Source organism: Geotrypetes seraphini, chromosome 2 (genome assembly GCF_902459505.1).
Source record: "Geotrypetes seraphini chromosome 2, aGeoSer1.1, whole genome shotgun sequence".
In the NCBI taxonomy this organism is placed as follows: Eukaryota; Metazoa; Chordata; class Amphibia; order Gymnophiona; family Dermophiidae; genus Geotrypetes; species Geotrypetes seraphini.
In genome coordinates this window covers 450,074,280-450,100,253 of record NC_047085.1, presented here as the reverse complement: position 1 = coordinate 450,100,253, position 25,974 = coordinate 450,074,280, and the positions used below count along the sequence as shown (strand labels likewise).

The following is a 25,974-nucleotide window of genomic DNA, read 5'->3' as shown; positions in this document are numbered from 1 at the left end:
GGTTGTTTGCGTTGTTCAGTCTGTGAGATAGCTTCAGATAAGTATTATGTTTTTTTGATACTTTTTCGATAGTTTTTGTATGGTTTTTTGATTTTGTTGCGCGTTCTTGGGGGGTCTGGCTGGCAGGGTTTGTGTGGGGGTTGTTCAGGTTGTTTGTGTTGAGTTTGATTTACTCACTTTTGATTGATTGATTTGTTTGATTTCAGCACACCCGGAGTGCTCGATGATGGTGTGTGGGTGGAGGCTTACCGCCTTGACCCAGAGGTGAAGTGTCGGAGCTGCGCTCCTATCACTGAGGGTTCACACTGAGAGCACCCTATAACATAATATAATGTATTATATATAATTATATATCGTCCATTATATATATTTCCCCATTTTGGTTTGTAAGGTGTGAGCCAATTTTGGCGTCCTGAGCGTCCCTCACACAAACCTTGATGTGACTCGGTTGCATGCTATATACAGGCAGAGAGAGAGAGGAACAGGCAGACCCAACACAATTTTTAAAAAAAACTAAATGCCAAGATAGCAAAGGTAGAAAAACAAATTTTATTTGATGAAATAATGTTAATCCACTTTAAAAGTTAAAAAATAGAAATAAAATAAAAAAATAGAAAATAGACCCCTTTGTATTGCACTAAATACATTTTTTGACTAGCTTTTGAAGGCCAAAACCTACTCCTTCGGGTCTGGACCATATACAGTAGTGTTATAGTATACTTGTCCAGATTTAAGGAAGGAGATTATGGCATCCAAAAAGTAGTTAAAAATGTAATAAGTTAGTAAAGGTATCACCTTATTTCTGTGTGTTCTCAGAGATTGTGTGAGTGCATGGGTGCACGCATGTTATGACCCTCCAAATGTTACAAAATATAAAATGTGGCCCCCTGATAGAAAAAGGTTGGACAAGCCTCTACTCTAGCCTATCAAACAGAGAAGGAAACTCTCTTTGGCACAAATCAAGTACTAAAACAAATATTAACAGCACATTTGAGAGACTGAGATGATACTCATATCTGACGGTCTCCATCGAGGGCTATACACTTAGGGCTTCTTTTACTAAGGTGCGCTAGCGTTTTTAGCGCATGCAGGATATTGCCATGTGCTACACCATGCGCGATGCGGCTAGAACTAACGCCAGCTCAATGCTGGCATTAAGGTCTAGCGCGCGCAGCAATTCAGCGCACGCTATTCCGTGCATTAATGCCCTAACGCACCTTAGTAAAAGGAGCCCTTAATCCCGTGATTTTCTTTCTTTTTTTATTACGTGTTTTTCCCACGGAATGAAAAAAGTGGAAAATCATTGAGCTCAGTGTACAACCCTCAATGGAGACTGCCTCAACTTTTGTTGGTTGGGCTGAGAACTTTTCAGCGGCCCCTCATATATGATGCATAGAAACTTCTACTTCATCTAATTGCGCTTTACTAAGTAAGGTCTAAGACTAGCATGTCATGGTAGGACATATTGCACTCTTTTTATCATATTAAGCTAGGGCTAGCATATGGCTCCAGAAAAAAGAGTAGGAAAGTAAAAACAAGTGGAATTGTCCAATAAGAAATGGTGCAACAAATAAAGATGTCTTTCAACTCATCTGGACAATCAGGTTATTCTTTATTCTTCCAAAAATACTCGACCCGACATGTACATGTTTCGGCCCTACGGCCTGCGTCAGGAGTCTTGGAGATCTTTGGGTATAAATAACCACGAGTATGGACCACTCTAGAGTGCTGTATATATCAAAACGCCGTCGTGTGAATGCTTGCTGTAAAAAGAGGACAGATAGAGACATCTGGGCTTTACTTCTGTTGAAACAAATGGAAGTAAAACCCGGATATCTCAATCCGTCCTCCTTTTTCTGGAGCCATATGGCAACCCTATGTTAAGCACAAGTTGCTGGCCTCTCAAAATGTGCAATATCACAGGCCTAATGTACTAACAGGTTGTCCACGTTTTTGTCTGTATGAAAAATGCTTACCATGTCAGGCTCCGCTTGCCAAGAGAATAACTTGGTGACGTGCAAGGGCAACAGCCTTAAAAAACTAAACACTGAAATTCGAGCTGTTTCTGAAAATTATGAGACAGTGAGTCAGAGAGATTATTCAAGCGTGATTCTGCTGTGAACAGCAGCTCTTCTGTGTTTGTAGTCAATAGTCAACTTGTTTCATCATTTCCAGTGCCATCTAAGTTCAAATGGTTGAAAAGTACGGTAAGGTTAAGTGTAGATTTAACTCTAGTCTGCTCCAGTGTGAGGCCAATTTTTTTTTTTCTATTCCATGAGCACTTCTTCCCTGCCAACATTTCCCAGCCATTTCCAATAGATCTGAGCTCCTTATTAGAGAATGACACAGGAACTCAATTTCCCCATCCCATGCCCATGAGTTTTGTCGCTGTCCCTGTCCCATTCCTGTAAGCTCTGCCTAAACCACACAAGTCTCGAACACTTATGATTTTAAAGTGTTTGATGCTTGTGCAGATGAGGACGGTTCTAGCAGGAATGAGAAAGGGGCAGGAAAAGAACTCACGGGGACGGGATGGAAAAATGAGTTCCCGTTGGAACAGGAGAAAATGTGTCCCTGTGTCATTCTCTATTCCTTATCCAGACTCCAAACTGAAAGTGATTGCACACAGTAGTTACCTTTATTCCTATAAAAACATTTTTGGGGGCCAATATTCATGCCACTGTTATCCCTTCCCATATGAAAGGGGAGCAGAACTTCAGTATGATCATAAGTGATGATCTTAAGGTGGCCAAAAAAGTAGAAAAGACGACAGCGAAAACAATAGCTAGAAGGATATTTCATGCTGGGGTGTATAGGGAGAGGACTAGGAGGAAAAAGGAGGTGGTGATGCCCCTGTATTAGACTCTAGTGAGGCCTCATTTAGAATATTGTGTACAATTCTGGAGACTACACTTTCAAAAAAGTAATCAAAATGGAATCAGTCCAGAGGAAGGCTACTAAAATGGTCAGTGGTCGTCACCATAAAGCATACATAAAGAGTACCATAAAGCGGGAACAGACAAAGATCACAATATGTACAGTATACTTTGGAAGAAAGATGTGAAAGGGGAAATATGATAAATACGTTTAAATACCCACTTGGCATAAATATATGAGGCAACTCTCTTTCAATTGAAAAGACGCTCCGGAATGAGAGGGCATAGGATGAAAGTAAAAGGGGTAAATTCAGAAGTAACCTGAGGAAATACTTCTTGGAAAGAGCAGGTGAATTTGTGGAACATCTTCACGGTGGAAGTGATGGAGATGAAAACTATAACTGAACAAGAAAGCTTGGGAGATTTACTTAGGATCTCTAAGGGAGTGAAAGAGAGAGTAGATTGCATGGATGGGCAGACTGGATAGGCCTTATGGTCTTTATCTGCCTTCATTTTTATATGTTCCAATTTTGGAAGCACAGACCATGCGGCATGTTTACAAGCTAATGTTACACTCCTCAGCATGGAACATGGGCCCCAGCTCTGCCCAATGGTAAGCCCCTCTGATCTGACCCAACCCCCAAACATTCTCTCATAATCCAATCCCCCCTCCCCCAAATCCTGGCCAGCAACTGTACCCAATGTCAAGTGAAGTTACCCTCAGATCACCCTCTACAAATGTCTCCCTAAGATTAGCCTGCCAGCAGAACCCCCAAGCTGAAACCCCTACCACCACTATACCCAGATCCTCCCTTCATCCACCAATGTCCCTCTTCCTAGTGGTTTAATGGCTGGGGACTTCCAACATTCCAGCCCTAGAACCTCTAGGGCTCAAAATGGTACCTATGAAACACTGGTAAAATGCCATTTTAAAACATTTTAGATGCTTCTCCATGTATTCAGTCGTTCCCAAACTCTATATTTTACCTGGTTGCAATTACAACATGCCATTAAGCAGGTGCAAGATTTAAGTGAAATCTCAGATGAATAGCTCTTAGAAGATGCTACTCTAAGGATAATTTATCTTCCCACATTGTTTCAAGTTTTATAAAACATTTAGGTCTGGAGTTCAAAAAAGCCCCAAGGGTGCAGAAAAAAATCTGAGAAAAAAGCTGGAGACTCTGTTTCCAGTAAATCATGGAAATCAAGAAAGCATGGGACTGACACATGGGATCTCTTAGGGAGAGGAGGAGATAGTGGATGCTGTGAATGGACACATTGGATTGGCCATTTGGCCTTTATCTGCCGTCATGTTTTTATGGCATATTTCTGGACTCAAGAATTTCTCTTTCATGTTCCAATAACACATTCATGATTTTTTTTCTATATTATTGGATTCCATAGACCCCTGGAAATAAGAAATAGGCACCATATCCCATAAGATGTAATATTGTCCACATGTACAGATATTATGGTCTGAAATTTGGAGAAGAATTATTTCAATTTTACTTTTTGATCTGGTTATATTTCTAAAGCAAGGCTTCTCAAACTATGGATCAAAATGGGGTCACAAAAGTCACATATGGGTTGCAACCTGGGCTGACCTTCTATAGATACATTATTGATCTGTGCCTCTGGGGGGTTACCGGTATGTACTTTCTGTGGTCATGTGAATGGGGTTGTAGCCACAGGAAGCACTACTCTTAAGATAGTAATTTGGAAATCTCTTGTGATAAAAGCTGATATCCTAATAGACAATTCATTTCTATTTGATTTTTTAATGTTAAGTAATACTGAAATTGATAATAATTGGAAAGACATTCAAATCTTTAATTCAATATAAGGAGGAATAGGGTATGTTTAATTTGAAAATATGAAAACATGGAGCTAAAATATAATAATAGGGGAAAGTCCTTGAAAAAGTGGTAAAAGCTAGATCAATATATCAAGGTTAATGACAATGTGTCATTAAGCCTTCTTTATGATATTCTTATTAGCTGTTGTACTATTTGAACACAAAATGGCCTCTAACGGTAATCCCATGGTACTACTGTTAGCGTGATAAACTCTAGTAGTAGTACCGCAAGAATATCGCTAGGGGTCTTTAGTACCATTTGAATCCCAGTAGCTGTGGATAGACAATGTCTGGCTCCGTATAACTACCAGGGTGGGTAAGTCGTGGAGGATCCAGAGATGATGCTGGGAGCATGTTGGCTGAGGGGAGTTTCTTGGGGGCTGATCTTGGGTGGTCCTGTTGAAGGAAGGTAATACGGAAGAGCTTATTGAGAGGGGGGGAGTATTGATTGGGGGGGGGGCAATAGAGAGGTCTGGAATAGGGAAGGAGAGATCAGAGAGGTTTTCCTCCAGAGTGGTGGCTATGCTACAGGCCTGCTGCAAATACAGCAGCACTATTGTCAGTCATAGCTGCTAGAATGTAGTAACATCCAATTTGCTAGCTGTCAGTGATGTCCAACTCAATCACATAAGGGGCCGAAATCTAAAACACAGCTTAAGTCACGGACCAAATTTTTTATTATGATACTTAGTTTTAGTAGAAGTATAGATTCTTCCTCGCCCTGAGACACCATTCCAGCGATTCGACTGGTTATTTTCACCCCATAGATGTTACCATATTTAATCCCAACTTTATTCAAATAGTCATTGTAGGCAAAGGCAGCGGAACACTTTTTTGTTGGGGGGGGGACTGCAGCACTTCCTCTTCCTGTGTAGGCAAGATGCTGCAGAAAGAGCACTTCCAGGGCAGGCCGAAGACAGAAGGTTGGCTTTGTGTCGGCTTCCTGAAGATTTTAAATTTCAATGGTGGTGGGTGGTGGGTGGGGGAGGCGGGACTCTAGGAAGTTCCTGGAGAGTGTAGTGTCAGGTGCACAGTTACTGCAGGCCGCATAAAAAGGCCAGGTGGGCCGGTTTCAGCCTGCGGGCCTAGTGTTTGACACATGTGTCCTCACTCCATCTCTATCAGTGAACCATACAGATCTCATCCCAACTGCACTGAACTGCTAGCAAGCGATTTGTTCAATACTTGTTGGTTTTGGCATGCAGTGGCTATTAGCGCAGGTCCATGCTAACAACTATCACATGCTAATCCCAGCGCATATGCTAATCCCAGCGCGAGCAGCGTTGTGAACTTGCTGCCCGTATCATGTCGGCTAGCCCTCTGACATCACTTCATAGGCGCGGGACCCGGAAGTGACATCAGAGAGAGCAGGCACCGACGCAGTCAGCAAGTTTGTGATACTGCTCGCACCGAGAAAATTAAAAGATGTACGAGGGAAGGAAAGGGGCACACATGTACGGCAGAGGGGGTCGGGAAAGAGAAGTGGTGGAGAGGAGGATGGGTGCTGGTGCTACCACCACCCGTGGCAGACCCCCCCACCACACACACACACACACACACACACACACATACACATACACACACCTTACTTCACCATTGCAGTCTATTAAAATAGTGATGTCAATGATTTCATAGATGTGATTTTTCTCACTGTAGTAAATAGCAATGAATCATGACAGCTATACATAGCTCCCCCCCCCCCCCCCAATATTCAAAGCAATTTAAGCAGGCAAGAAAGGCTTCTACCTGCTCAATTCCCTGGAGTCATCTAATTCCCAATAGTCAGTGGCACTAAAGTGGGCAGTACCACTGAATATCGCCTCTGAGGGGTGGTTCAAGGGGCAACATGAGGGAAGAGCCCAGGGCTCTGCTGGTGTTGGCAATATTCAGTGCCGGCATCACCATAGCTAAGTGGTCTACATTAGGACTGCTCAGAAGGGAGAGGTCATGGCAGCCTTTCCCTGTCCCTGGGTCTATCTCTATCCACCGGACCACCAGGGATAGAGATAGACCCAGGGGTGCTTATCTGGACAGCTGGGGGGTGGAATTCCAGGGGGAAGGTAGACTGCTTTCTGGCCACAGACTTGGGGAGGAGAAGGGAAGGAGGGGGCATTGTCATGGGGGAGTGGGATGGGACTTGGGGGCTCAAATCTGTTTAAAAAAGGTAGGCGGGTCCCAGCCCGATATTCAGCCAGGGCCCTCATAACTGTCTTATTCAGGCCCTGACTGAATATCATCTGGGCCCTCATATGTTCCAGCAGCCTACCCACCCACATTTAGCCCCCAATATTCAGTGCTGGTGCCTAAGTATGGCCTGGCACTGAATATTGAGACCTAATTCAGTTGGTGATAGCATTTAAAAAAAATGCTGACTGCTGCCGGCTGAATTTCAGTCAGACTGTGACTTGCTAATAAATATACTTAAGTCGGTCCCTGACATTTCTCGTGTTATTTCAAACAAGCACATCCCTACTAAAACTAAGGGAAAGACCATATTTCTAAAACTAATTAGAGGAAGTATTTTTTTCACCCAATGCACAATTAAGCTGTGGATTTGGCTGGTGGAAGATGTGGTGAAAGCAATTAACATAGCTGGATGTTTAAAGAGCTTAGACAAGTCCCTAGAGAAAAGATCAATAAATCGTTATTATTGAGGTAAACTTGAGATAGCCACTGCTTATTGCTTTCCCCAGGAAGACAAAACAAGGAAAACATTGATTGGGATCCAAAAGGTTTGTTTGACCGAGACTGACCACTGATGGCAAAATGACTCTGGTCTTGATGGATCTTTGTCCTGATCCAGTATGGAAATTTGTACGTTCTTATGTGCTATATTCAAATTTCATATGTATCAGTAGGTTATCTGTTTGGAATTCTGAGGAAAGTCATCAAAGTATACATCCAGAATAAAAAATAATGGAGTCCTTTTACTAAGGTGCGCTAACCGATTTAGCGCTAATTGGTTAGCACGCCTTAGTAAAAGGACCCCAATGATAGGAACAGCTTGGTAGGAAGACTTTCAAAATTGCTAAACAAAAATGTGTTTTTTGTTTGTTTGGTTGGTTTGAGAAGCTAGTCTGCAGTGTAAGACAGCGAGAGAGAAGTCAAAAACAAAAACGGAGGGAAAAATATGCGCAATCCTTCTAATAAGGCAACATGAAAGGAATCAAAAATGAAAAATAGTAAACAGTACGCTTACACAAAAACTTGAAATATAATTGTGACTTTATATAATACATTTTATATAGGAAGAAGTTTGTTCACTGCAGATTTTTTCTACAGAATATCCCGTTTAGCTCTTGAGAGACTGACACCCTTTATATAAGACTTTTTGTCTTATAAGCCTTATCTTTTTGGCTTCCTGAAGGAGAAACGAAATGTGGCATGTCGAGGCCAATGAACTTTTACCATCAACATAAGTTGTTTGTTACTTCTTAGTGGGTTTGAAAGTATTATACATTGTTGTATTGGAAGAAATGCAATGATTGGGTGGTGAGGTTTTTTGGGGCACTTGTTCCCCTTTTTCCTCCATGTCTCTGAGCACAAACTTCTTCCTATATAAAATTTATTATATAAAGTCACAATTATATTTCAAGTTTTTGTGTAAGCATGTTGTTCATTATTTTTCAGTGAGAGAGAAGTGACAGGAAATTACTCTACTGAAGATGGGTCTGTCGGAATGATAATATGTGATAAAAAGGAAGACTTAACCCAGGAATTCTCCGTTCCAGTCCTCCAGGATTTCAAACTGTCCTGTTTCAGGGTATCAGCAATGGATGTTCATCAGCTACAGTCGTGTACTCTTGGTCTTAGAACAGGGGTTAATTTGCAAATACGGATTTCTTTGCGAAAAATTAAAGATCTGTCTATGGCCCTTCAGCACTAAAGCTGAGAACTCCTGAACTAGCTTAATGTAATCAGATTTTGGGATTCTAGTGCCATACAAGCCACTCAAGCGTCCCCTTATGGTTCGTGATTACAACAAATCATGCAGTGAAGTTTATAGCCGTTTTATGGGCACATAGGCTCATTTGGATGTGCATAAATGAGCTGTTAAGAAAGCTTCATTGAGATTAGTTGACAATGCTTAGTAACTACTGTAGTTCATATTGATAGAAGTGAGAAAGGGCAAAAAAAAGTGTGGGCAAACTTTAAAGCAATATATAAATGAGAATATTGAAAAGTTTGCTTTTCCGTCTTAATATGTGACTTTCGCTTCTTTTATGGAATCTTCATTATTTGCCAAATACAGCAGGTTTGATGATTACAGGGGCAATATTAAAAAAATTTCTTTATGATATGCTACTGTATGTAATAATTGATTTTTTTTTTTTTTCTCTCCACATCTTGTAATGTAAATGGCATGACTCTCAAACCTGAAATCTACATTTTTTTGTGTGGGTATGAAACAAACCATTACAACCACTGCTTTGGCACAGTTTCATATCTTCAGGGAGTTATTGCAGTTTCCTGTCAGGGCTGCAAAACTCAAGTGATGCTGGAAAAGCCTGCCATTGACGGGCCACTGAAGCTTTTAAAAAGAGGACAAATATCCTGCGTAGCTGCAAAAGAAGACCTATGCGCCCTAGTATTCAGTCTTAGCAGGCCATGCCTAAGTCTGGTTTGGCTGGTTATCCAATTATATACTGTACAGTGTGAGACAGCTAGCTGGCCTGGTCACTGGCTATCTTGTGTGACATAGGGGATAAAGGGGATGGGGACTTGATATACTGCTTTCTCTGTGTGGTTACAATCAAAGAAGTTTACATATTTCTCCAAGCTGCTGACCAAAACAACTGACTTTAAAGCGTTCCGAAAAGAAATCAAAACACTACTATTCAAAAAACACATCCCATCAACTTAATCTCCCCCTTTCCCATCCCAACTGCATATTCCTCGCGAATATACCACCCCTCTGGCAACTTCTAATCAAGTCTCCAAACTAAATCCTCAATATATAACTGGATTCCAGCTTTCTTTCAAAGTATTGTAACCTGCTTGATAGGTCTCCTCAATGTCTCAAAACGTCCGAAACCTCAATATGTAACCTGAAATCTGCTTTCTTCTATGTTATGTAATGCTCCTGGAAATGTCCAGCTTTCTTCTAATGTAATCCGCTTAGAACCGCAAGGTACAGGCAGAATAGAAATCACTAATGTAATGTAATGTAATGTAACATATTTTAGAGCGGTACTTATTTTTGTACTCAGGGCAATGAAGTATTAAGTGACTTGCCCAGAGCTACAAGGAGCTGCAGTGGGCATTGAACCCAAAACTTCAGGGTGCTGAGCAGCTGCTCTAACCACTAGGATGGCCGGCGACCGCCATGTTGGACCTTCCCAAGTTTAATCCAATATTATTTAACACTCAGGTGACGGCGAAAGCTAGAAGGATGCTAGGTTTTATAGGAAGAGGTATGGCCAGTAGGAAAAAGGAGGTATTGATGCCTCTGTGTAAAACTCTGGTGAGACCTCATTTAGAATATTGTGTACAATTCTGGAGGCCGCATCTTCAAAAAGATATAAAAAGGATGGAGTCGGTCCAGAGGAAGGCTACTAAAATGGTGCGTGGTTTTTTTCATAAGGTGTGGGGACAGACTTAAAGATCTCAATCTGTAGACTTTGGTAGAAAGGCGGGAGAGGGGTGATATGATAGAGATGTTTAAATACCTAGGTAATGTAAATGCTCGTGAGTTGAGTCTCTTTCATTTGAAAGGAAGCTCTGGAATGAGGGGACATAGGATGAAGTTAAGAGGTGATAGGCTCCAGAGTAATCTAAGGAAATACTTTTATACAGAAAAGGTGGTAGATGAGTGGAGACAGAGACTGTGTCTGAATTCAAGAAAATGTGGGATAGGCACATGGGATCTCTCGGAGAGAGAAAGAGATAATGGTTACTGCGGATGGGCAGACTAGATGGGCCATTTGGCCTTTATCTACCATCATGTTTCTATGTTGAGTGAAGGAGTAGCCTACAGTTTGGAGCAGCAGCTTAGGAATCAGGGAAGCCCAGTAACAATCCCTCTTGACATGTCTCGTAATCTTGGACAAGTCACTCTCTTTCATTTGAAAGGAAGCTCTAGAATGAGAGGGCATAGGATTAAGTTAAGAGGTGATAGGCTCAAGAGTAATCTAAGGAAATACTTTTTTAAGAAAGGGTGGTAGATGCGTGGAACATTCTCCCTGAGGAAGTAGTGGAGACAAAGACTGTGTCTGAATTCAAGAAGGACTGGGATAGGCACGTGGGATCTCTCGGAGAGAAAAAGAGATAATGGTTACATCAGATGGGCAGACTAGACGGGCCATTTGGCCTTTATCTGCCATCATGTTTCTATGTACCTAAATTTAAATAGTTCAGGGATTGTATTGGCATTAATTTAAATTTTAATGAACAAATTAATTCAGTTGTGAAAACAGGGTTTTCCATCCTTCAACAGTTGGATGAATAAGAGCATATTTTGGTCAAACAGCATTTCAAATGTTGCTGTATACATTATTTACGTCAAAATTATGGTAATGTGGTATATGCAGGTCTGCCAGTAAAGACAACAAAAAAGACTACAAACATTGCGGCATGTGGCTATAAAAATGTTAGGTTTTGTTAGATTGTATGACTATGTTACCTCTCCCCCCCTACCCCCCCCATTATATATGAACGTCATCTAGCTGGTAATTTATTTGACTTCTTTATACATTACAGGGGCACCTACAAAATGTGTTTAGTTCAGTGCAACTTTTTGGGGTTCACGCTTTTAAGTTCACACAGAAGTTCTCTTTAAAATACGTGCTTCACTTTCACTTGGCGTCTTTCTCTGGTGGTGCTTTTAATGCTCCGCTTTGCTATGTGATCACAGCATGAGAAAGCGTAAATGACGTGGCCTTTCCAGTTCCATCGTTCCCTGCCATTTTGCAGCCTCGGAGTGTCTTTGTTTTTATTTATGTTCCTTTTTAGCCTTATATCTACGCACTACTTTTGCACCTACGCTTGTTTTATTACAATGCTTGCTTGCCAGTGTTCTATTTGCATACATCTGCTTTCTTCATTAGCCTAATTATGTTATTGTATGTCTAATTTTGATATTGTTCTCAGAATGTATGTATTTTATAGTGTGCCTTTTTACATGCAACTATCAGGTATGTTTTAGTCCTGTTCCTTTGGACTTTTATTTTGTTTTATTCAAATAATGCCTCATATGTTTTAAAATTATTTATGTAGGGCATTTTTTAATCTTATTTTATTATTGGTTTATATTTTTATTTTTTATAATTATTCTGTCCCCTGAAGAAAGCAGTCTATACTGCCGAAACTTGGATCCTTGTTGGGATTATCACACTGGAATCATGGGATTGTCATATTTAGATAAATAAAGGCCTCCTTTTACGAAACTGTGATAGCAGTTTCTAGCACGGGGAGCCGCGCTGAATGGCCCGTGCTGCTCCCGACGCTCATTGAGTTCCTATGAACGTCGGGAGCAGCGCGGGCCATTCAGCGTGGCTCCCTGCGCTAGAAACTGCTATTGCAGTTTCGTAAAAGAGGGGGAAAGTTTGGGTTTTGTTTGAACATCAGTCTTGCCTTTTCTTAGTTTTGGTTACCCTCCCTATTAAGGCAATTCCATTGGTTACCAATTAAATATCGACCACTATTTAAGATCTTATGCCTAACTCATAAAGCTTTATGGGAGCCTTCCTATCTAGATGGACTATTCTTTCTACCCTTACGAGATGCTTCAGATCAAGATTATAGGTTGTCTACGGCATGTCTATCAATAGCTCAATGGGGTACATCTAAGTAGAGAGCATATTTTTGGTTAGCACAGGCCCTGTGAAATAAATTGCCTTGAGAAATTTGCAGTGAACTGAATTATAAGTCATGTTCCAGTTACAAGTATGAAAGAATGAACGCGGAATGTTGGGATATAGTAATGCATTTAAAATGGTGTGGAACCCATTGACTGCATTTATTGAGTCATAATAACTGTCATGTACCTTTCTTTTTATCTGACTTCCTTACTCATCCAGGGTGGGTGGGAGGGGGCTGGGAATGTGTTATTATTTTAAATAAGAGTGGGTTATTGGAAGAATAATTGAATTTATATTATTGATTAAGTGAAGGGGTGAGGGGAAAGATTATTTTCATATATTTGTAAGTTCAAAGTGCTTTTCTTGATTTATTTGTTCAGATTCATATGTATTGCACTGTTACTACTTGAAAATTAATAAAGATTTAAAAAAAAAAAAAAAAGAAATTTAAATCAATGCTGAAATGCCTTTTCTTTAAGCAAGCCTTCGAAGTTTAGACAGTTATGAAAGTCAGTGTGCCTTTTGAACTTCTACAGCAGTGTCCCGCAAACCTTTTTTTTGCTCCAGCACACTAACGGAGCAAATGATTTTCTGTGGCACACCCACAACCCATATTTTAAGCGACATTGGAAGGCGATTCTTTATTGCACCTGGGATTTTAATATTAATAAAGACTGTCTTTTGAAGCCTATACACCAGGGCTGCCCAAGTCCGGTCCATGACTTGCATACCAAGAAGGCAGTGCAGGCAAATACCAAGAGATTTGCATACCAAGAGATTTGCATACCAAGAAGGCAGTGCAGGCAAATCTCTCTCATGCATATTCATTGCGGATATCCAGAAAACCTGGCCTGCAAGTAGATCTCGAGGACCGGATTTGGGCAGCCCTGCTATATATCTTCTGCTTTATATTTTTGGCTATTTTGCTCTGCAGTTTGTTTGCCTCTATTTGTCTTGTGACCTAGCTTTGGACACCATTTCCTGAATCCAGCCTGTAACGACTAAAAACTGCTATTTAAATACTTTCTTGCCATCTACAACTAGACAGTTCCTGAAAGAATTACCCCAGTGATGCTGTTACCCAGGAAACTGCTGGGATTTTAAAAAAACACAACAAATAAGTACATCGTAAGAGAAATCAATAAATATCAGAGCTGAGATTTGTTACTTATTTACTGCCGGAGCGCATGCACTTGTATCTTGGTAAGATTTATTATTTTTGACATTATAATAGTGCTGTTGTTTGTTTCTAGTTGGGCCTCACATCGGACGCTATTGTGGACAGAACACGCCAGGACGCATTCACTCCTCCACCGGCATCCTTTCGATGGTTTTTTACACAGACAGTGCGATTGCAAAAGAGGGATTTTCTGCTAACTACAGTGTCGTACAGAACAGTGCTTCTGAAGGTCAGTGCTCAGCATTCCTGCAGCACCCCACGGAGAAATTCTCTCTCATGTACCTCAGCACACCAGGAGCTATATGAAAAATGAAAAAGAGCCTTAAATAAATAAGCCTGTTTTCTAAAATAAAAGTCAGCTTCCTGTTGAAATGGACACATTCCCTTGCACAATTTCTGCTTCACGTTGAAGAAACTTTTTAAGGCTATTATTTCACCCCGCCCTAGGTACTACACAGTAAAAAAAGAACAATGGCAAAAAAATTTTTAGAAAAGGTTTCTAACTTCTGTAATTTTTTTAAAATTAAATGTACTTTTCTGTTCACCAGTAAAAAAAAAAAAAAGTACCCAGTATTGGGCAGCTGATAGCATTCAACCAGATAGCTACAATGGATGTCACTGATCTACAACTGGGGATGCAAAGGAAGTTGTAAATTAATGAAATCATTGCTATGCTTACACAACGCATTTATACACACAGACCCCCTTTTATAAAACCATAGAGCAGTTTTTAGTGCCAGCCATGGAGGTAACAGCTCTGGCACTCATAGAATTTCTATGAGCGTCGGAGCTGTTACCATCATGGCCAACGCTAAAAATCGCGTTACGGTTTTGTGAAAGGGGGGGGTTAATTTTTCTTTTTACTGTATAAACACACATCTACACACACTCACAGGCATCAAACCACAGCGAAGCTGATGAGAGAAAAAACCTTGACAAATCAAGAATGGCCTCTTGTTCTGGATTCATAAAGCTTTATTGAAATGTAAGACACACATACACACGTATTTCTGTAGGCTTGCAACATACCCAGGTTGGAGCGCTGACCCTCTTGTTGAATTAAGAGTAGAAAAGAATAAGATGGATGAAATACATATCAAAAGCTACTCATAAATTGGAAGTGTTTCAACATATCTTCAAGAAAAAAGACTGAATATTTCATGTGTGCCTATGTAGAGACAAAAAGAAAACAATTTTATGGAACAATATATAATAATTAGTCATTAGAAAAAAGGATCCGCATACTAATTTTGAAAGAGAAGAAAATTCTCTTTGGCAGAAAGTTAACCCCTTCCTTTACAAAGCCGCGCTAGTGTTTTTAGGGCCGGCCGCCACGGTAACAGCTCCCATTCTCATAGAATTCCTATGAGCGTCCGAGCTGTTACTGCTGTGGCCAGCACTAAAAACGCTAGCGTTGCTTGGTAAAGGAGGCAGGTAAATGAACTTCTGATTTATTTCTCCAAACTCTTTTGCATCAGCTGTAACTGCTGGTAAAAGCAGCTGTTAAAAATACATTGTCCTACACGACTTGTCAGTATTTGACTGTCAGAACTGATCAGTCAGAAGAGCTGTCTTATCACTGTTTTCCGCTCTTAAGCAATCTTGAAAGCAGTAGTGTTGTCTTCCGTTCATGACAGCATGCGATTTTGCCTTGGCTAAGGAGATGTGGCTTTGATTCCTGAAGAAGGGTTGTTGGGGTCTGTTGTCCTACACTATGGCTTCTTTAGATAAAGGCCTGCTTTTACTAAGCCACGGTAGAGGTTGACGGACCTTTGGCCTGACCCAGTAAGGCTATAAGAAAATTTTTCTTCCACTCATGGCAATATTTTTACCTCACCGTGAGTAGGAGGCGCAGTTGCTTTAAAAGGGCAGGGAAAGAACTTTACATAGCACTTCCAAAATGTTTAATTTAAGTGCTGCTATGAACTTTTCCTGTGGTAGCTGGGGAGAGCAAAACATAAGCAGCAGGGATGAGATTTCATTTCCAATGATAGGGAAAATGTCAGCCATACATCCTATGTCACTGGATATTGCTACAATAGAAAAAAAAAAAATCAGAAAAACACATGACATTTCAAGTTTTGTTATTCGCTGATACTCGTGTTCACTACTCTTTGGAAAGCTGGTGCTTTATTTCAGATAGGGTATGTGCGCTCTTTCCTGATGCTGGAACAATGATGCATACACAATCAGGAAAAGAGCATTCCTTCTTTATGAAATACTGATCACTAGTTCAGAAAACTGACAAAATGGCCAGAAAACTCAAATAAAATGAAAATTTCCAATAAATGACACAGGAGACAACATAAAATTAAAATTTGGGGGCTGTCCAACTCTAATAAGATATGTTGAGTTTGGGGTTGTATATTTGTAAGTGGACAGGCTCAGATTTTTACTCTAAAGTCTATGGGCTTCACATATTATAGCAAATATAATCAGCTAGATAAGAATCATATGTTTCTTTTACAGATTTCCAGTGTATGGAGCCATTAGGTATGGAATCTGGAGAAATTCGTTCTGACCAGATCATCGTCTCCTCCCAGTATAACACCAACTGGTCTTCAGAAAGGTCACGTTTGAACTATCCAGAAAATGGGTGGACTCCAGGGGAAGATTCCAACAAAGAATGGATACAGGTAACGACATCAGCCCTTAAGGAGCAGCATAAAATATGTATGACACATACAATCTACACGGGAAAGTTTTGGGGAACTCCAGCTGCCACCTGCTGTCTGGGCTTCCTTTGCAATAAACACAAATCTTATAACAGGCCAGTTTTCAAAGCTATGTACATGGGTAGATAGTAATGTATCTTAATAAATTGGCCATATTGTTTATTGTTTACTGAAAGCTTCTATACCACTACTAATGACTGTGTAGTCAATTCAGAGCGGTTGCCCTCCCTTAATGTAGCTAAAGTATGTGCATTTGGAATATCAGAAATAATTTCTTCTCATTCAAAGGATGTGTAGGCTGAGGCGGGAAAATAACACATGGAGGACTAGATTCAGTAAATGGCGCCAAAAAAAACAGTGCTGAAAACGCCACGCAGAGCCAGTGCAGCCATATATGTTTATTGAGTGCTTCGATACCGCGACTAATGACTGGGGAGTCAATTCAGAGCAGTCTACATGAGCTTCTCATACATGAGCTTACCATACAGAGTTACAAAGAGCTTCTGTGAGGTGTTACAATACAGTTATTAATAGCGGTATGATTATACCATAATCATCCTACTTATGTTACTGCCACATTGATCATCCCACTTATATGCACACGTTTACCAAATCAATCCTATGTATATATATATATATACATATATATATATGTATATATATACTAGTGTTTAAGCCCGTTACAATAACGGGTGCTAGAGTAGATGTCTGTATGTCTGTTTTTTGTTTTTTATTTGTCTCTCTCTCTCTCCCTGGACGCTGTCTGTCTGTCATTCTTTGTGTCTGTGTCTCTCCCTGGTCCCCTGTCTGTGCGTCTTTCTTTCTGTCTGTCTCCCTGGCCCCCCTGCTTGCCAAAGCAGCCTCCTTTCCCTCTCCCCCTGTTGTGCTATGCCTGCCTGCTTTTTGGCCCCCTTCTGTTCCCCCCCCCATGATTGCTGTCTGCCCCCAGAACAACCATCCCCCCAAAGCAGCCCCCTTTCCCTCCCCCCTGGCCCCCAGTTGTGCCATGCCATGCCCGCCTGCTCTGTGGCCCCCTTATTCCCCCCCCCCCATGATTGCTTTCTGCCCCCAGAACAACCATCCCCTCAAATCAGCCCCCTTTGCCTCTCTCCCTGTTGTGCAATGCCTGTCTGCTTCGTGGCCCCCCTTCTGTTCCTCCCCCCTCCCTGATTGCTGTCTGCCCCCAGCACACCCCTCCCCCCAAAGCAGCCCCCTTTCGCTCTCCCTCTGGCCCCCTGTTATGCCATGCCTGCCTGCTCCGTGGCCCTTTTCTGTTCCCCCCATGATTGCTGTCGGCCCCCAGCACAACCATCCCCCCAAAGCAGCCCCCTTTGCCTCTCCCCCTGTTGTGCAATGCCAGGGGTCTAGGGTTTCTGGATTTTATAATCATAAAATCTGGCAACCCTATGTATATATCCTATGTATATATATATATATATATAGGGTTGCCAGATTTTATGATTATAAAATCCAGAAACCCTAGACCCCCCCATCCCGCCCATCTCTACCCCAGTCCCGCCCTAGCTCTGCCCCCCGCTGCATCCACAGGTGTCACGCGGTGATGGCACATGTATGTGATGTTATTGTGTGACACCCGCACATGCGCAGATTGACTCCTGCCTGACGCAATTGAGAGGAAATAAAGATGTGGCAAAACTGACAAAATTTCCATGGAGTTTTTTCTGACCCATGAAGCATAACTGAAGTCTTTTCTCTACAATTTTTTTGTTTTGTGTGGTTTGTGATTTTTGTTTTGTTTTGTGTTTAGGCAGCTGGCTGGGGCTCCTGCTATCACATATTTAATAGGGTATTTAATAGGGTAAATTGTGTTTTGTATTGGCACACTTTCGTCCTAAGATTAGTAGTAATTGAAATCACCCATTATTATTATGCTATTCTCTTTGTTAACCTCCCTAATTTCTGATAACATTTTAGCATCTTTCTGTTCATCGTAGTCAAGCAAGCAGTAGTACACTCCTAACACTATCCTATGTATTCTCCTTTAAACATGGAATTTCTACCCATAGGGATTCCAGTATGTGTTTTGGTTCCTGTAGAATTTTTAGCCTATTTGATTCAAGGCTCTCCTTAACATATAACACCATGCCTCCACCAATCTGATCCACTCTGTCACTGTAATATAATTTGTACCCTGGTATGACAGTGGCCCATTGGTTTATCTTCCTTCCACCAGATCTCAGAGATGCCTATTATATCTATCTTTTCATTTAATGTTATATATTCTAACTCTCCCATCTTGTTTCTTAGGCTTCTGGCATTAGCATACAGACATTTCAAACAATGTTTGTCATTTCTATTTACAACTCGCTTAGCAGTTGATGTGGATAATTTGTAATCTTTAAGATCAGTCTGCTCATCCCCAGCCACTGCATCTTAGAGGGAAGATAATAACATTGGGAAATATTAACATCATCTATTATAGATAACACTTCCTTAATATAGTAAAACTTCAGCAGATGCCTGCATGCTATTCTACCACCCAGCATGTCTAAATTTTCTCAAACACAACCCAAAAAGGGGTATGGCCTAGGAAGACATAGCCAGGTTCTATAGCCAAAATGCTGTAGAATACTAGAGTTATTTGCACAAAATTTGTGCCAAGATTTACACCAGGTTTCAGCAGGCATAAGTTCTCTCATCCAAAGTTGAGCATGGGAATCCATTCTAAGCATTGTTCTATAAAGGGCACTGAAGTGGCTTATACGTAGAACAATGCTGAGTTCTGCCCCACTTTATATTGGCATTTGCTCAGTTTCTTATATAAGGAGAGGAATGAGAAGGGAAAGGGAAGAGGGTCTTGTATACTATCTTGTTGTCGCTTTGGCATTTCAAAGCTGACATTCAAAGCAGTGGGCACTGGAAGATTAAGTGAATTTCCCAGGGTTACAAGGAGCAGCACTGGGATTTGATCTTACAACCTCTGGGTGCAGAGGTAGCAGCTCAACCAGTGATGTACAAGTAAGGTGTGCTCTTTGCACTTAAATCCCCAGAGGGCTTTGCTTCTCCCAGAGAGCTAGGCTTCATCCACAGAGCCTAAGCCTGCCTTTCTTCTTCAGTCTGGGAGAGAACAGTTCCCATGTTTGTGGACCGCATGGCTGACTTGAGACTAGCATTGTTTTCCTACCAGGTTTTCATCTTTATTTCTAACAATCTAACACAGCTTAGTTTTATATCTAAGTCTGGAGAATAGTGTTATTTCCACAAGGTGTGGACACACTCCCAGCTCCCTTTTTGAAAAGGAGCAGCTGGTAGAGTAAGAAGATTCTGTGACAAAGATGAACTGCCTTGAAGTAATCAAATGTAAGTGTTCATTCTTTTCTTCATGTATTAAAGAAAGCTGTTCAAGAAATACAGTCTGGCTGGTAACGTTAACTGAATAGGAGCTTCATACAATTGTCAATATAACTCAGAGTGAGTTCAACAGTGTTTGGCCATTCAGAGGAGTCCTGTTTTTCAGTACAAAACCTGTTCAGAAAGCATACTTAGCACAGATTTTTCCCAGTACCTATATTTGAGCGCTATTTACTGAATCTGGCCCTATCTGTGTAAATATTTAGAATAATGACCTCTAAATGTACATTAAGGGCTCCTTTTACAAAGGCGCGCTAGGGCCTTAACGCATGGAATAGTGTGCACTAAAATGCCGCATGCGCTAGCCGCTACTGCCTCCTTTTGAGCAGGTGGTAGATTTTTGGCTAGCACACGCTAATCTGGTGTGTGCGGTAAAACCCATAACGCACCTTCATAAAAGGAGCCCTAAATATACCCTTTAATTAGCTTTTTAAAAATTTTACTTTGGTAGTAAGATGACCTTCTAAAGCAGGGGTAGGGAACTCCGGTCCTCGAGAGCCGTATTCCAGTCGGGTTTTCAGGATTTCCCCAATGAATATGCATTGAAAGCAGTGCATGCAAATAGATCTCATGCATATTCATTGGGGAAATCCTGAAAACCCAACTGGAATACGGCTCTTGAGGACCGGAGTTCCCTACCCCTGATCTAAAGCATAGTCATTGAGAAATTGTAGCTTGATACCTACCTCTCAAAGAATTTCTCTTAATTCTTCATTAAGTCCACAGGCGATAACAAAAGCTAGAAAGATGCTAGGGTGCATAGGGAGAGGTACTGTATGGCCAGTAGGTAAAAGGAAGAATTGATGCTGCTGTATAAGACTCTGGTGAGGCCTTATTTAGAATATTGTGTTCAATTCTGGACACTGCACCTTCAAAAATATATAAACAGGATGGAGTCAGTTCAGAAGAAGGCTACTAAAATGGTTGGTGGTCTTCATCATAAAGCATATGGGCACAGACTTAGAGATCTCAATATGTATATTTTGGAGGATAGGCAAAACATGAAGCCTTTTGTAAAATACAGTTAAGGCTATAGTTAAAATTATTCAGCATATACAACAGGAACAGCCATTTTACTAAAATAAAAATTAAAAAAAGAGCAGCATCTCTCTGTGGTTTATGAGAATCATTCTACAAATGAGTCACCTGGTTTAAGAGGACAAGTTGGTTCCTACTTAGGTACTCTTTTATAAATAGACAGAGTTGTATATTTAACTATGTCTTTAATGATTGATCTGGGTCCAATTTAGGAGTGGTTCAGTCTGTGAACTTGACAGAATTTTTGGAAAGCTCTTTACAACCATTTATTGAAAGATCAACCCTTCATGTGACTTTCAGTATTTGGAATTTGATTGTCAGTTAACTGAGGTATTTCCATACAGTATTGTTTCACCAGATTTCTCTGGAGCCATGGCAACATTCTAACTTGCAGCTGCCATATTGGATCTTCTACTTTTAAGTCTATTTACATGTTATTTACACAAGTAGGTAGATGTTTCACCACCCACTTCTAATCAGAAACATTCATGGCAGAATAAAAATCACTAATGTAATGTAATATGCATAACTTCATCCAAAGTGTCATTCTAAATAAGCAATCAAGTTACAACCCAGTCTCAGATGATTTGACCTACCATGGCCTATTGGCTTCAATATGTTAACTTCCCCTGTCATCATTTCTATTGCTGATATAGCATAGCACAGACCTTAGCCTCTCAACATTAATCTACAGGAGGATATTTTGGTCAGAAACTTCACAATCACCAAACAACCTTCTAGTACCATATTAATTCAGGGTGCATTTATAATAGCAATGAGATTACCTCTTCCAGCTTGTCTATCTTTTCCTCATCACAAACTTCCTGACCAGGTATTTAATCTACTAGGTTTGGCCAGATTGCAGATCCCTATGATTTCTAATAAAGATATTTCACTGCCCTCCTGTCAGCTTCCTGAACCTATCTCTCTGTGTGTTCCTCTAATCTTACTTCTCCAGTCTGGCTTTTTTTGTTTCATTCATCAGCTTTCTGCCAGTCAGTTCCAGGCACACTATTTATCATTTATTTCATTGACATACCCTGCAAATCAAGGACATTTACAATTCTATTAAAACATAAATAAAAATAGAAAAGGAATGCCATTTTGAAAACAGTAAAGTACAAAATAATCATCCTAAGGACCAAATCCATTCATCTCCAAACAGACTCTAGCTCTCGAATATATACTCACTTCCTCTGTGAAAGCTACCAAATTTTGTAGTCGGTAAAAGCCTGGTTAAATAGATGAGTTTTTAACATTGTTCAAATCCGGCCTAGTAGAAAACGATTGCTCCAGGTGTAAATCTCGTGGAAGATAATTCCATAATGCAGGTGCAACCACAAAGAATGTAGAATTTCTTGTTGATTCCCATTTTGACTTTGATGGGTGGGGAATTTACTAGTCTGTTGTCAGTTAGAGAGCAGAGGGTACATGTAAGTGAGTAAGGAATGATCAATGTAGTAAGGTCAGAAAGAATTCCTGAATATAATACTTTATGTGTTAGAGTTAGAATCTTGAACTCTTCTCTATATTGTGTTTGCAATGGGGATAATTCCAGAGTAATAGGTGAAGTATAGTAGACTAATAAAATATAATCTGCATATGAAAAGGAGCTTATACCATGTGATTGAATTAAAAGAGACAGTGGAGTAAGAAAGAGATTGAAAAGCAAGGACGTTAACACTGATTTTTTGGGAACTCCACAGGGAAGTGATTGGGTTGTAGAGCTATCCTGAGATTGTTCTGCTTAAAAAGTACAATTAGATAAGAAGGACTCAAACCAATTCAGAACTGTTCCTGAGATTCCTAATGAGGCCAATGTTTGTAATAATAGTGAATGATGCACAAGGTCGAACTCAGCTGATAAATCAAGTGATACTATTAGAGCTATCTTACCTGAGTCTAATTGACTGTGTAGTTTACTAAGCAATGCTGGAATTATTGTCTCCGTGCTATGACCTATTGTGAAACTAGACCGTCTGGTGTAATGCATTAGTTGCTTCTGTTTGAGTTTGTAGTTGTTCAAAAACAATGTGTTCAATTAATTTGAACCTAAAAGATAGACTGGATACAGGGTGATAGTTACTAGGAAGAGTGAAATCAGCAGTAGCTTTTTTCAAACAAACTATTGCTTTCTTTACCAATGAAAGGACAGATCTAGGGGATCAGGGGTGGTGGGACAGGTCTCAGGGAATTTTCTCCCTAGGTTGTGTTGGGCATTAGATTTGGTGAACATCTGGAGATTCTGCTACCCCATAGATAGAAAATATACACATCTATCTAGGGCCCATTCCACTCTATCCAGGATTGATTATCTGTTGATTTCTACCTCTTGGGTATCTCAAATGGGGAAGACAGAGATAGGCCCTAGTGAGATTTCAGACCACGCCCCAGTATGAGTGGATTGGGAGGGCCTTGGAGGGGAATCAGGTGGATACACTTGGAAAATTCCAGTGGACTTTTATGCAGATCAGACTTTTCGGGAATTTATCCTGAATAGGTGGAGGGAATACAAGGCGGATAATTCCACTTAGTGTGAGGACTCAGTCCTTTTCTTGGGAAGCGGCCAAGGCTGTTCTGAGAGGCCATATTATTAGCTATGCCAGCCATAAAAAGAGGGCCCGAGACTGAGCTATTCTTCGATTTGAACATCAGCTCCAATGTAAGCGGAGGCTCTTTGGGATAAAGAAAAACTGCTGGTGACTCAGGTGGAAGTGGAACTCAATATTCTACTTCATCAAAGAGCAAAAAAATCCCTGACATATTTTTAATACCAGCTTTATCGTTTTAGGAACTTAGGAGACAAGCTGTTGGCCAGGTTAGTGAGAGCAGCAGAGGATGTTCCCCTGTTTAACGTTTGAGGAAGGAGACCGGACAGGATGCCACTGATGATCAACAGATCTGTTATATTTTTCATTAATACTATTCCAAACTTTATGGGTCACCCCCGGACTTGGGTTTGGAGAGCTCCAGATACTTCATCACTACATTTCCCAAACTGCTCTTCTCCAATACGAGTTCACTTCCGTCCAGTGTCTCCCAGAATCAGCATGAGCTCTCTTGCGTTCAGAGCTTTTTCATCTATCTGAACCTTTTTACTATAACAGCAAATGCCTCTGAGTGCAGTTCTTGATGTTCCACTACACTAAACGTGCAATTGGGACTACCATCATAGTCAGCCTGAGGCCAAAGGGACCAATCAGAATAAGGAGCAGTCTCCTTCTGAAGGCAAGAGAATGCAGGGAAGAAATAGAAGGACTAGAAACAGCATGGAAGCAGAGCTCTTTACATGGGAGTTAAATACGTTTAGCTTCAAGATTTAGGGTTTGACTCATTCCTTCAGTGATACTGTACATTCCTAGATTGCCAATCACACGTGTGTCTCAAAATAGAGCAATTCCAAGCATAGAACAACAATAAATAATGGTAAAGGGGTTGATATTCAAAGTGATTTAATGAGCCAGGAATGGCCCATGGTTGGTTGAATCGCTTGTGTGGGAATGGCTGGTAGCCCTGCTAGCTAAAGAGGTCCCCTACATGAGTAGGAGCAGCACTTAAGTTGTCCTGTGTGCATTAACTGCTGATGCTGGCACTCTCGCACCTCTTCAGTTTAGTGGCTAACACTGAACTGAGCAGAAAGGCTGGTGTCAGTGACTTGTAGAACACTGCTGATGTAAGCACTGTTCTGGCTGCATGTGCAGATCTGTTCAGCTGGTGGGGTTTGGGCATCCCCAACAGCAAAGATACGGTTTAATGTGGGAGGAGGGGTGGTGGGGGGGGAGAACACAGGCTCGCTCATGCCGTCTCTGGGTCCCCCTAAAATGGACTTCTGCCTACACCACTGAGTGGGACTATCCACTGATATTCAGGGCTAAACTGAGAGCAGGCTATTTTTGTGAGTGGTCTGGGGGCAGAGTCAGCACTTACATGGTTAAGTCAGCTACATAAAAGTCAGTCCTAGGTTTATGTGTTAGGGCTTTAATGTGCATTATTTGGCCCTTAATGTGACTTAAAGGGTCCTAATGCCACTTGACTAAAAATACTGTGGTAATATTTAAGTCACCGCAGGTTAATAATAATAATAAATTTTAATTTTTATACCACAATACCTCTCAGTTCTATGCGGTTTACAATAATGAAAAGCTTGACAAAACAGCGATAGTACAGCAATAGCATTAAAATTTGTGATAACATCAGACGAATTAATCAAAAAGATAAGTTTTAACATTTTTCCTAAAAGTTTGGTAGGAATTAGAAGCCACAATCAAACCATTTAATGTTTTACTCCATTTGCCAGCTTGGAAGGATAGAGGAACGTAGGGAGAGGGAAGAGGGGAGAGGGGAGACATGATCGAAACATTTAAGTACCTCACGGGATGTATCGAAGTGGAAGATGATATTTTCTTTCTCAAGGGACCCTCGGCCACAAGAGGGCACCCGCTCAAACTCAGAGGCGGAAAATTTCATGGCGACACCAGAAAGTATTTCTTCACAGAGAGAGTGGTTGATCATTGGAACAAGCTTCCAGTGCAGGTGATCGAGGCAGACAGCGTGCCAGACTTTAAGAATAAATGGGATACCCATGTGGGATCCCTAAGAGGGTCAAGATAAGGAAATTGGGTCATTAGGGCATAGACAGGGGGTGGGTAAGCAGAGTGGGCAGACTTGATGGGCTGTAGCCCTTTTCTGCCGTCATCTTCTATGTTTCGATGTTTCAAGCAATCTTGTATATATCCATCCTTTTATGGATGGAAAAGAGAAAAAGGAACAACCACGTGTACGACGTTCATTACCTGAAAGTCTGAAATGTTTCAACATGTAACATGGTGCATTTCCAAATAGAGTCTTATAACTGATAACAAGCGAATTTGAAAAGTATTCTCGCTTCAACAGGAAGCCAATGCAATTTCCTAAGTTAAGGTATTATATGTTCAGATTTCTTCAAATTATAGATCAAGCGAACTGCTGTATTCTGGACAACTCTCATCTTCCTAACAGTTTTCTTGTAGGAGTGCAAGTAGACAATACTACAATATTCTAGTAGGCCCAAAACCAGAGACTGCACCAAGAGTCTGAAAGAGATGAAATCAAAATACGATTTAATAGTACGGAGTTTGCAGAGAACAAGAAAGCTTTTTTTAAACAAGGCATGTACTTGAGATGAAAAATATGCAAATGC

At 40.8% G+C, this 25,974-nt stretch overlaps 1 protein-coding gene across 5 annotated transcripts in view; it reads left to right on the top strand.

The window, feature by feature from the left end:
* Window positions 1–25,974, top strand: part of NRP1 (neuropilin 1) — a 339,157-nt gene that overhangs the window by 170,189 nt on the left and 142,994 nt on the right. For all 5 annotated transcript variants that reach the window (XM_033931511.1, XM_033931507.1, XM_033931509.1 and 2 more), the window contains exons 6-7: window positions 13,784–13,939; window positions 16,180–16,346. In XM_033931511.1, the coding sequence (XP_033787402.1) occupies window positions 13,784–13,939; window positions 16,180–16,346 (323 nt within the window). The remainder of the gene's footprint in view (window positions 1–13,783; window positions 13,940–16,179; window positions 16,347–25,974) is intronic.